The following is a 12,362-nucleotide window of genomic DNA, read 5'->3' on the forward strand; positions in this document are numbered from 1 at the left end:
ACAACTGAGTCATTCTGTTGCTTATGGCTCGTGGGTACACAGGGTTTCTGCGTCGTGCTGCATTATTCCTGAGTTTATCTGTCAATGTTCTTTCCTGCTAATGCAGATGTGGCTTCCTTTACTCCCCCTTTCCTAGTCACTTGCCGAACATCATTTGCGAGGCCGAAACTATGCACAAATCTGCCGAGTGAATGTTTGGCTCCATTCACTTCATCCTGTCATTTGATTTCTTCTAGGCCTCTGTGTCAGAAATGGAGAAAATAAGGTAAGTCAGACAGTTTGCATATTCTTAATGACAGGGGAAATATTCGGGGCTCAAAATACAATGCACTGATTCTGAAAAATATTTGATGGGGGGGTGGGGGAGGTAAAAAGATATGACTGGGCTACTGTTTTGTATGGCAACATGAGAGCCATAGAATTTATAGATAACGTGTAATAGATTTGTTTGTGTCAGTAAATCTATCCTGCAATTCAGTATCGAAATGCCACATAAACATGGATTCATTACCAAGGTGCATGGAGTTGATGAATAAATGCAATATTCATGTACCTTCCTCCTGCAACAGCATTCATTGCTTATTTGAATGCGAAGGGGGTAGGATCAATAATTCATGAATAGCATTAAAAAAATATATATGTTTGAGTGCAAGGCATCTAATTACTGTGGTCTGCTTCGACGTGATGCTGTTTTACTGTTGTACCAAGTCTGCTTTATTTGCTGGGCAGCAGGAAGTACATATCTCTGCCTGCAGTTCTGTTGCATTGTAACGTGTAATCGTGGTGGTTTATGCTTTATTGGTTTTAATATTAGGAGCTAACTTTGTGAGCTAATTCCGTTTATTACCATCTCCTGTCCAAGTGTAAGTCTGCTCTCGGGAGCACGGCTTGTGTGTCTCGCAGAGGGAAAGAGAGTGTGTATGTATGTGAACCCACATGAAAAACACCTTCCAATGTTATCTGTAGTGGTAGAAATCCATCTTTATAGGAGATCTGCTGCTAGAATTGCAAAGCTCTGGTTTCCCGGTCCACTTCCCGCTCTGTAGGGCCTCACTGAACCTTGCCCCTTCTAGATAACACTGTGGGTCTGTTCCTCTGTTCAGTATCCAGGCAGGTTTGCTAAGATTTTATGTAGAAATCTGAAGAAGCTGATTGGTCTAGACAGAACATTACTGTCATCTCGTAGAAGGTGTTAAGAGTAGTTACAAGATGAAAGCGCAGTGCCGTCCAGCTGGCAGATTTTGGTTGTCATGAGAGATCTTGGCTAGACATACAGAACTATCTTTGCCAAAGTTTTAGTGGCAATTAACCCAATAAGTTATTAATCGTTATGATACAGGTTGTAGCAGTTTGTCATTTTGCATGCTTTATGGCCATTTTTTTTCTGGAGAAATGTTTACACTGTTTACACTGTGAACGATTACAGGAGGACCTTGCGAGACTGGGAGAATGGGCGTGCAAGTGGCAGATGAAGTTCAATGTTGACAAGTGCAAAGTGATGCATGTGGGTAAGAGGAACCCGAATTATAGCTACGTCTTGCAAGGTTCCGCGTTAGGAGTTACGGATCAAGAAAGGGATCTGGGTGTCGTCGTCGATGATACGCTGAAACCTTCTGCTCAGTGTGCTGCTGCGGCTAGGAAAGCGAATAGAATGTTGGGTGTTATTAGGAAGGGTATGGAGTCCAGGTGTGCGGATGTTATAATGCCGTTGTATCGCTCCATGGTGCGACCGCACCTGGAGTATTGTGTTCAGTACTGGTCTCCGTATCTCAAAAAAGATATAGTAGAATTGGAAAAGGTACAGCGAAGGGTGACGAAAATGATAGTGGGGATGGGACGACTTTCCTATGAAGAGAGGCTGAGAAGGCTAGGGCTTTTCAGCTTGGAGAAGAGACGGCTGAGGGGAGATATGATAGAAGTGTATAAAATAATGAGTGGAATGGATCGGGTGGATGTGAAGCGACTGTTCACGCTATCCAAAAATACTAGGACTAGAGGGCATGAGTTGAAGCTACAGTGTGGTAAATTTAAAACGAATCGGAGAAAATTTTTCTTCACCCAACGTGTAATTAGACTCTGGAATTCGTTGCCGGAGAACGTGGTACGGGCGGTTAGCTTGACGGAGTTTAAAAAGGGGTTAGATAGATTCCTAAAGGACAAGTCCATAGACCGCTATTAAATGGACTTGGAAAAATTCCGCATTTTTAGGTATAACTTGTCTGGAATGTTTTTACGTTTGGGGAGCGTGCCAGGTGCCCTTGACCTGGATTGGCCACTGTCGGTGACAGGATGCTGGGCTAGATGGACCTTTGGTCTTTCCCAGTATGGCACTACTTATGTACTTATGTACTTATCATTGCTGTATCTAGCCTTTCTGTATTTGGACACCCCGGAGGGTGTAAATAGCATGAGGAAGGATCTAGTGAAGCTTGAAGAATGGTCCGATAATTGGCAACTAAGATTTAATGCTAAGAAATGCAGGGTCATGCACTTGGGTTACAAGAATCCAAGGGCAAGGTACAATATAGGGGGTGAAGTGCTTCTGTGTACAAAAGAAGAGCAGAACTTGGGGGTGATTGTGTCTGACGACCTTAAGGCAGCCAAACAGGTAGAAAAGGCAACGGTCAAAGCCAGAAGGATGCTCAGGTGCATAAGGAGAGGGATGACCAGCAGGAAAAAAGAGGTGATACTGCCCTTGTATAAATCTCTGGTGAGGCCCCATTTGGAGTACTGCATGCAATTCTGGAGACCATACCTATGGAAGGATATGAACAGGACGGAATCAGTCTAGAGGGCAGCTACCAAATTGGTAAGCGGTCTCAGTCATAAAACATATGGGGACAGACTTATAAACCTCAACAAGTATACTCTGGAAGTGATGCGGAAGAGAGGGGATATAATATAGACATTTAAATACCTCAGTGGCATTAATGTACAGGAGGTGAGCCTTTTTCAAATGAAGGAAAATTCTGGAATGAGGGGGCATACAATGAAGTTAAGAGGAAATAGGCTTAGGAGGTATCTAAGAAAATACTCTTTCATGGAAAAGGTGGTGGGTGCATGGAATGGCCTCCCGGTGGAGGCTGTGGAGATGAGGACTGTATCAGAATTTAAGAAAGCATGTGACAGTCATGTGAGATCCCTTAGGAAAAGGAGGAGTTAGTGGTTACTGAGAAGGGGCAGACTGGATAGGCCATTTGGCACTTATCTGCCATCATGTTTCTATGTTTCTATTTGTGTTAACCCTTATACATGTTATTTTAAATATCAAAAAGCAGAATATCAAATCTAATATAATAATTCGCACCTCCAACGTTCTGAAGCTGACTCCGTGGCAGCGTGGCAGTGAAGCCGTGTAGTGTTCGTAGGGCTCGTAATCGCACTCCCGATCACTGCCCCGCCCTCAAGGGAACTCTGTGGTTTTGCTTCTGTTTCTCCAGTTCCTGTGGTCCCACCCTTCTGCAAATAGGAAATGAGGGCGGGACCAGAGGAACAACTGAAAGAAGCGGCGTCTGTATTTGCTGGACTTCAGTGTTGCCGGACGAACAGGAGGTAAAACTTTTTAAACAGCAGCTGCCACGTATGAAGGGCTGGGACACCCACACACATCCTCCTTGCTGTCAGAGGCTACAGAGACAGAGGGAGGGAGGCGCTGGCCTGTGGAAATGGAAGGAGGGGGGCGCATACATTGGAGGAGAGGGTGGCCCTGAGATGAGGAGGGGTCCTGAGACGAGAGAGAGAGGGGGGAGGGGGTGCTGCAATGACAGGGATGGAGGGGGGTCCTGAGACGAGGGGTGGATGGGGTAGAGGAGGGGGGAGAACATTAATGGTAGAAGGTCATTACCTTGCTAGTGACCATTTCATTTCAATGAGAAGTGGGCTTTTTTTTACTAGTAAGTAAATAATACACTGGTATCTTATATTCTTCATATACCATGTAGCTCCTCATTTTCCTTATCCAGGTTCTCAGCTCTAGTTTTTTCATGGCAACCAAAATAAAATAAGACTGCAAGGTCTGAGTAGTAAGGACCATCTCTTATGACTGTAAATTGCTATGCATGCCCGGTAGCATTATAAAAATAACAATAACGTAAGCCCTGACCTTTTGGGTCACCCTAGGCAATTAACTAGTGTGCACTCTGAAGCATGAGAGCTGGTTGGTGCACAATATTTTATTTTTAGGGCATAGGCCGGGACTGGAGAAAACCCCAGGAGGCTGAATAAGGCTATGCACCACACACTTACAGTCACTCAGTTCTCAAAAATAAAAGCAGACCACATGGTTGATGTGCTCTGAACCATAATAATAGTTTGCTTTAAAAATAGGCAGGTTTAAACAATCGGGGACAATTAAGGCAGAGGCAGTACAAGCGCAGGACAGAAAAAAACGTTATTTTACGTGGAGGCGTATTTTCAAAGCACTTAGACTTACAATATTGTATAGTAACTTATGGAACTTTGTAAGTCTAAGTGCTTTGAAAATGAGCCCCATATTATATATCGGACTCCACTCCTTGTGAGGCCTGTGGAGTTCTCCAATCGATTCAATTTTACAGCAGCCGATGTCATCAGCAGTAAGTATTAACAAGGAATTGATAAACGTACTGTTGTTGAGCCATTCAATACTGGTTCTTACCACCTCTGAGGAATCGGGAGGTCAGTAGGAAAGTCAAACAAGGGCTGGTGGTTTTGTTCAGGAATTAGTTCTCTTTTCCCAGCTGGGCTCTGACAGATGCTACAGTATTTGGGGTTGGAAACTAAAAGATGCCTGGTGTTAACGCAAAGATAAGGCACAGGTATTCTCATCTCTTTCTCCTTCTAGTATTAGCCCAAAGGTAAAGAGGTGGATCCCCCTATTTCCAGGCTCACTACTACTACTACTTATCATTTCTATAGCGCTACAAGACTTACGCAGCGCTGTACACTTGAACAGGAAGAGACAGTCCCTGCTCGACAGAGCTTACAATTTAATTAGGACAGACAAACAGGACAAATAAGAGATAAGGGAATAACAAAGGTAGGAATGATAAAATACAGGTACTTAACAAGTGAATAAGGGTTAGGAGTTCAAAGCAGAATCAAAAAGGTGGGCCTTTAGCCTAGATTAGAAGACGGCCAGAGATGGAGCTTGACGTACCGGCTCAGGGAGTCTATTCCAGGCATATGGTGCAGCAAGATAAAAGGAACAGAGTCTGGATTTAGCAGTAGAGGAGAAGGGTGCAGATCAGAGAGATTTACCCAGTGCCAAGGAACAGCAGGTCAGAAGTCTGGGTGACTCTCCTTAATCCTGTCTGTAAAAAGAAACAGTTTAAATGTGTTGCCTGGGCTAGTACAACACTGTTGTATGTCTTCTGTGTTTAAGGCTAGAGACATCTTGCTGGAGGGCTCTCTCTGTTACATGAGTTAGGGCCCAGGAGGCTGAGTCCAACAGACAAAATGCAAAGCTAGGCGCTCCTTTATAAATATATTTTTAACTTTTCCTCCAGGACTGAAACTCCTCCCAGATTTCTAACTTTCACCAATTAGAGACTGGGCCACTCCCATTTCCACTGGTTACTGACACAATCTCACAGCTCACTGAAAATACCCTTCTGCATGGCAACCAGTGAGACCAACAACTTCTGTTTTATACTTTTTATTGGAGGAATTTTCCAGGTTCCTACAATTAGATGGTCTTGAATCACTATGATCCTTTCTCTTGGCCAAGCTTATGTAACCCGGGCCTCACCTGTGAGAAAGCTCCAGCCCCACGCTCAGGGCCACTCTCCCCTCACTCATCAATTCCATACGGTTGAGCTTGGGAGTGGGTCAGTGGTCCAAATTAGAGATCTGGGGGGTTGGGAGACACTCATGTTCTCAGGTATCAGTTCATTCTCGCCTCTTGGTCCCTAAAGACACACTGTAATCCCTAGTCTATGCAAGAACTCAAAACTTTAATTTTCCAACTTTGCAACGACAAGAGCTTCAAACAGTCTTTTGTGGTCCAACTCCAAGTAAATACAAATTCTGTTCCAATCCTTCTGTTTTTCTTCAGGGGAACTCCTTTACCACTTCTCTCCTCAGGTTTATTTATAAGAGAAAGTTCCCAATAGGGAATATGTACATATATACAGTTCTTCTGTTTATGCCTATTCCTTGGGCAGTACTCTTTCCCCTGACTGCTTCTCCTCCTTTTTCTATATAGACTCAAAACTCTGCAGGTTCAGACCCTCCTCTGGTTTGACCCTCTGCCAGCGGTGACCCCTCTCTAGATCTACCCTAGTCTTGGGACCAAGCTCTAATCCTCTGCTCCCGGTCTGGGTCTTTCCTCTGCCCACCTGTAGCACACGCAATCTCCAGGTTGCCACTTTCAGGAGCCACAGCCCTCCTTTATAGCCAGTGATCACACTCCTCACTTAGGATTCTCTTTTTCTCCTCCTGGTCTCTTAGCATGGGACCATCAGGCAACCAAAGAGCCCCTTCTGGGCATAACTTCAGCCTTTATTCCCTTTGTAACTCCCAACCCCCGTTGCTATCCTCTACAAGGGCAACTCTTTTTCCTCTGCATTCTATTTCAAAACCACTCCCTGTGGATTGGGCCTTCTCCCACCCAGAGACATCCTACCACTTCAGCCCTCTAGCAGGAACCTCCCCTTCCCCCAGAGCTCTGGAAAAAATCTCCATGGTGTATTACACTTACAACATGCCCTTCCAGCACATGACTTGACTACCATTCCCCCCCCCCCCCCCCCCCCCCCCAGGTTGAAAAATGACTGTCTGACCTCAAACCCTACACCAGGAAGTACAACACTGCATTGGCAAGGGTTGGGTAAGGGCAATGATCAGTTATAGGATCCTGGTACCGTAAACCTTTAAGTGCAGCATCTACCTAGGGATTCTTCCCATATGAATTTTACCCTAATGTTTAATAGACTCTTCTCCCACTGTTCTTAGTCTGGTCATTGAAGCAAAGGTCCTGAGGCCCAAAAACATGCACCAGGGCTCTTTTTAGAATGCCATATCATGTTATTTAAATCTGACTTCCTAATGTCACCCATATTGATAAGCAGGAACTGCGGACAGTGTCTTCCCAGCATCCTAAGCCCCAACTTGTTTGGGGTACAGAAGACACAACTTGAGTTCAAACAAGGGATCTTCTGTGTTGTAATGCACAGGGCTGTAATTGAGCCACTGGACCGGCCCCGGCACACTTAAAAAAATTCTGTTACAATACTGGTTTTCGCAAGCTCTGCTGGCGTTTGCACCATAAAGAGACGGCCCTCACCCGAGTCCCTGAAGAAAGCTCTGGTCGGAAACCCACGGCGTCAAGCGTCTTCAAATAGTGGAGTCTGGCATGATCTCTTGGAGAGAGCCTTGTTACTTCCCGAGCCCTTTGCATCCTTTGTTGGTTGGCGCCGGGCTTCTAAGATAAGTACCTCATTTTGCCATACTGTGATATTAAGTTTAAATCAATTGGTGTTGCAAATTTATGCACACATTACACTATATATCCACGGAAGAGGGTGGCCCAATGTAAGAGATGCAATTGTTCACGTTTTAGCAGTCATTATTAATCTGGTCCATCACATTGGTGATTAATATATCTGAGGGTGCCCCTTCTCTATTATTTTCTTAGTGCTTACTCCTGGTTAGGATTGGCTTGTATTATTTATAGCAGTGAGTTTTGGATTGTTTTGTTTTAGAGGTACATTATTCCATACATCTAACCATCCTCTCAGTAAAGAAGCATTTCCTTATATTTCTTCTGAGCCATCCTTTGGGAGGCGGGGATAATGCTGGGCAGACTTATACGGTCTGTGCCCTGAAAAAGACAGATACAAATCAAGGTAAGGTATACACAAAAAGTAGCACATATGAGTTTATCTTGTTGGGCAGACTGGATGGACCGTGCAGGTCTTTTTCTGCCGTCATCTACTAGGTTACTATTCTTCAGCTTCGTGTTGTATTTGAATGTATTCATTATAGAAAATTCTCCTCCCTGTCCTCTGTCTGAATGCTTCCTCCTTTTCTTCTAGTTTGCCTGTGGAACTCGATGTTGGTAGTTGGTAGGCTCTACTCCCATGATGCTTTCCCCCCCTGCTTACTGGATCAGAGTGTGCCCTGTTTTGTTTCCGGTAGTCTATGAGGTAGTGGCCATTTTTGTAAGCCAGTTTTAGATCCCTTTCACGTGTTAGCCACGTTACAGAACTTAGTTCTTACCTTGAATGTGGCTGAAAGAGGGCATTGTACAGCATTCTGCCAGCTCTGACCTACTGCTCATCTCAGTACCAGGGAGACTCGTTGCCAGTGGGGCACAACCTCTGATCTGCAGTTAACTGTGAGTAAGCATGCTTATTCCAATAAAGGACGTTTTTGGAGAGATTAGTCTTCAGGTGTCAACTGGTGTGCCAATGTTATATAGCAGCAAAAAGTCCTAGCAGCAAATATGAGTTATCTTGTTGGGCAGACTGGATGGACCATGCAGGTCTTTTTCTGCCATCATCTACTATGTTACTATGAACTCAAATGTGGGTGAGTCCTTTACAAAGTAAGATAGTAAAACAATGGCAAAGCAAGTTCAACAGGTCCCATCAAATCTGCTCAGAAAGGTTGTTGGGGTTTGTACCTGCCAGATGGTGCAGGTTATTACAAGGAATTACAAGGCTGAAGTACTCTATGCGCTCTAGTTCAGTAGTTCTCAACCCAGTCATCAGGCATTCACTAACGAAAGACCTAAAATGCATAAACAATTACCTCACATTCAGAAAACACTTACAAGCCCACTTCTTTAGAAAATTCCTTTTGGATGAACTCACTTAGTCAAGCAAACAACCGATCAACACTCCATAATCATGATTATGAACTGAACACAACCAGGCTTCATTGCCCCACACGGCACTATAACATGTAAGTGGTTTACCTTACGTTAACTGTAAGCCACATTGAACTACTATGTTGGAAAATGTGGGGTACAAATTCAATAAACAAATAAACAGACGCGGAAGTAAGAAAGAGGTTGGGAACTACAGGCTGCTTTTAAAACAGAGAATAGTAAAGTTTTTGGAATCCAGTGGTTTACAGGACCCAAAGCAATATGGCTTTACTAGAGGTAGGTCTTGTAAGACAAACCTAATTAATTTCTTTGACTGGGTAACCTGAGAGTTGGATTGATGGAGAGTGCTAGATGTGATGTATTTAGATTTTAGCAAAGCCTTTAACACGGTTCTCCATAGACAACTAATAAATAAACTGAGTGCCCTAGGTATGGGCCCTCAGTACGGACTCAGGAACTGGTTGAATGGTAAAGTTTGCTTCTTTGCAAATGATACCAAAATCTGCAATAGGGTAGACACTCGTGGTGATGGGGATAACATGAGGAAGGACTTAGTGAAGCTAGAGGAATGGTCTGTAATTTGGCAGCTAAGGTTTAACAGGGGAACCTGCAAGAAATAATATCTTGGATGCTGGACTCCAATCCTGACTTTAGGAAGTAGTGGTTACTACTGTTACAATTTTAGTCACTATCACGGATGGGGATCCCCACAGGACTTTTGATTTAACAGTGACCCCCTGCACTCCTGAATAAGCTAAGTACAAGTTTGTTTTCATCATCATTATAATGAACTGCTTAGAACACTGTGTGGATATGGTAGGAAGGAGTGCGATGATGTCTTAAGGGGCGTTAGCAGTAACATACTGCGAGTGAGTCCCGTGTACACGACCCCTCCTACTGCGCACTATTAGCAGATGAAAAAAAGAAAAAATATTTATGTTATACACAATGCACTGTTTATTTTTATTTCTTTAGTGGATTGGTTTCTTTGTATGATTTTTAGCTAAGATTTGATGCCAAAAAATGCAAGGTCATGCATTTGGGCTGCAAAAACCCGAGAAAATGGTACAGTTTAGGGGGTGAAGAACTTTTGTGGATGAAAGAGGAGCAGGACTTGGGTGTGATCATATGTGATGATCTTAAGGTTGCCAAACAAGTAGAAAAGGTGAAGGCGAAAGCTAGAAGGATGCTTGGGTGCATAGGAAGAGGAATGGCTAGTAGGAAAAAGGAGGTGATGATGCCCCTGTATAAGACTCTGATGAGACTCATTTAGAATATTGTATACAATTCCGGAGACTGTACCTTTAAAAAGATATAAACAGGATGGGGTCAGTCCAGAGGGTAACTACTAAAATGATCAGTGGTCTTTGTTATAAAGCACGTGGGGACAGACTTAAAGATCTCAATATGTATATTTTGAAAGAAAGGCGGGAGGGGAGATATGATACAGACAGCTAAATACCTACGAGGCATAGATGCACAGGAGGTGAGTCTTGTTCAATTAAACAGAAGCTCTGGAACGAGGGTGCATAGGCTGAAGATGAAAGGGGATAGACTCAGAAGTAACCTGAGGAAATACTTCTTTATGGAAAAGGTGGTGAATTTGTGGGATAAGTTCATAGGATCTCTGGGAGTAGATGACTTGGATGGGAAGACTGGATAGGCCATATGGTCTTTATCTGCCTACATTTTTCTCTATTTCTATGTAGCTGTCCTTCCCATTCTGCTTCTCAACCCTACCCCAAGAATCACACAATGCAACTGAACCAGTGGCTGCGGGAAGTCCCAAGAGTATTTGTTGTGCCTATCCTTGCCTGTCTCTGCTGTCTGATCCCAAAGCTCTTCCTGGTCTGTGGCTCTGCTGTCTCTCAGCTGCTGGACCTCCCTCCCACATGAAGGGGGTGTTGCTTTGCCATCTCCTCTGCTCTACTGGTCTCATTCTTGCTTGGAAGGGGTGCTGTTCTGTTGCATCTCCACTGCCAAACCTCTCTCCCACCTGGAAAGGTTGCTTCTCTGATGCCAATTCTCCTTCCTGCCTGGAGGAGGTACTTTTCCACACTGTTCTGCCCAAGCTACCTGGGGCTCTCTGTCTGAATAGTTAAGCTCTGGAACTCTTTGCTGGAGGATGTGGTAACAGCGGTTAGCATATCTGAGTTTTAAAAAGGTTTGGACAAATTCCTGGAAGAAAAGTCCATAGTCTGCCATTGAGGCAGACATGAGAAGCAACTGCTTGCCCTGGGATTTGTAGTATGGAATGTTGCTACTCTTTGAGATTCTGCATGGAATCTTGTCACTCTTTAGGATTCCGGAATCTTGCTGTTCTTTGGGGTTCCAGATGGAATGTTTCCATGATTTGGGTTTCTGCCAGGTACTTGTGACCTGGTTTGGCCACTGTTTGGGAAACAGGATACTGGGCTAGATGGGCCACTGGTCTGACCCAGTATGGTTACTCTTATGTTGGTTACACTCTTGCTAGGTCCTAGGCTTTTAACTCTTTGTGAATTAAGTTCATTTGTGATTCCAGCTCTTTTTTGTGTGTGTGAATTAAGCTTCTTTTGTGATTACAGCCCCTAAGACTATAGTTTAGCTAAGTTTACCCAACCTAGAGAAACATCTTTCCCCCCCCCCCCCCCCCCAACCAAAAAATCCCACCTGTTTTCTTTCCCTGTTTCTTTTCTTGAAGCAAATAACTCGGAAGTCAGATACTATCCTATTTGTGGTGAAGAATTGTATTCCCCCTTGAACACATTTCTGCCACCTCCTTACAATATGTATATTCCAACACATACATTCTTATCCTTCAACTTTGAATGATATAATTATTTGTGTGTATAGATAATAGTGGAATTGATTCTTCTGAAGCAGTGGAAGTCAGCTATTTGCATGTTTCAGCCCCCTGTAGTTCCCTGGAGGAGTAGCCTAGTGGTTAGTGCGGTGGACTTTGGCCCTGGGGAACTGGGTTTAATTCCCACTGCAGCTCCCTATGACTCTGGACAAATCACTCAACCCTCCATTGCCCCAAGTCAGTGGTGTGCTGCAAAATTTTTTAGCAGGCTCTCTCTCTCCGGGCATAGCCAGCCGTACACTTTTGGTTTTTTTGGGGAGGTGCAGGGGTGAACTAGGGGGGGGGGGGGGGCAATGCATTCCTCACTCTCCCTCCCCCCCCAATGCGGGCACGTTAGGCATATCTTTGCTGGCAGCGATGCCAACCATCTTTCTCTTTTGATCTAGGCACAGGAAAAAAAGATGTTAAATGCTCCCAGGTTTCAACCTAATTCATGTGGCATATAAATGTCATAGGTAAGTAAATAGACAGAAACTCTGGATGTTGAGCACCTGATTCTCATAACACGATGCCTGTTTTAGTGGCCGTTTACCAGGAGAAAAAAGTCTCTGCACGAATACAACACATGCTAGATGGTCCCTGTAACCAGCCCCTCCAAATGACACACTAATTACAATTTATAACAAATTACTACTCTACCTATGAAAATTTATTTCATTATTATATTTCCTCTGTGTACATCCATATGCTGCACAAGCTGGCATG

At 44.0% G+C, this 12,362-nt stretch overlaps 1 protein-coding gene across 1 annotated transcript in view; it reads left to right on the forward strand.

Annotated features, from left to right (window-relative positions):
* The first annotated feature begins 238 nt into the window (after nt 1–238).
* Nucleotides 239–12,362, forward strand: part of BEGAIN (brain enriched guanylate kinase associated) — a 219,241-nt gene continuing 207,117 nt past the window's right edge. The window contains exon 1 of the mRNA XM_030214925.1: nt 239–265. Coding sequence (XP_030070785.1) covers nt 252–265 — 14 coding nt within the window. The 5' untranslated portion in view covers nt 239–251. The remainder of the gene's footprint in view (nt 266–12,362) is intronic.

Source organism: Microcaecilia unicolor, chromosome 9 (genome assembly GCF_901765095.1).
Source record: "Microcaecilia unicolor chromosome 9, aMicUni1.1, whole genome shotgun sequence".
NCBI lineage: Eukaryota > Metazoa > Chordata > Amphibia > Gymnophiona > Siphonopidae > Microcaecilia > Microcaecilia unicolor.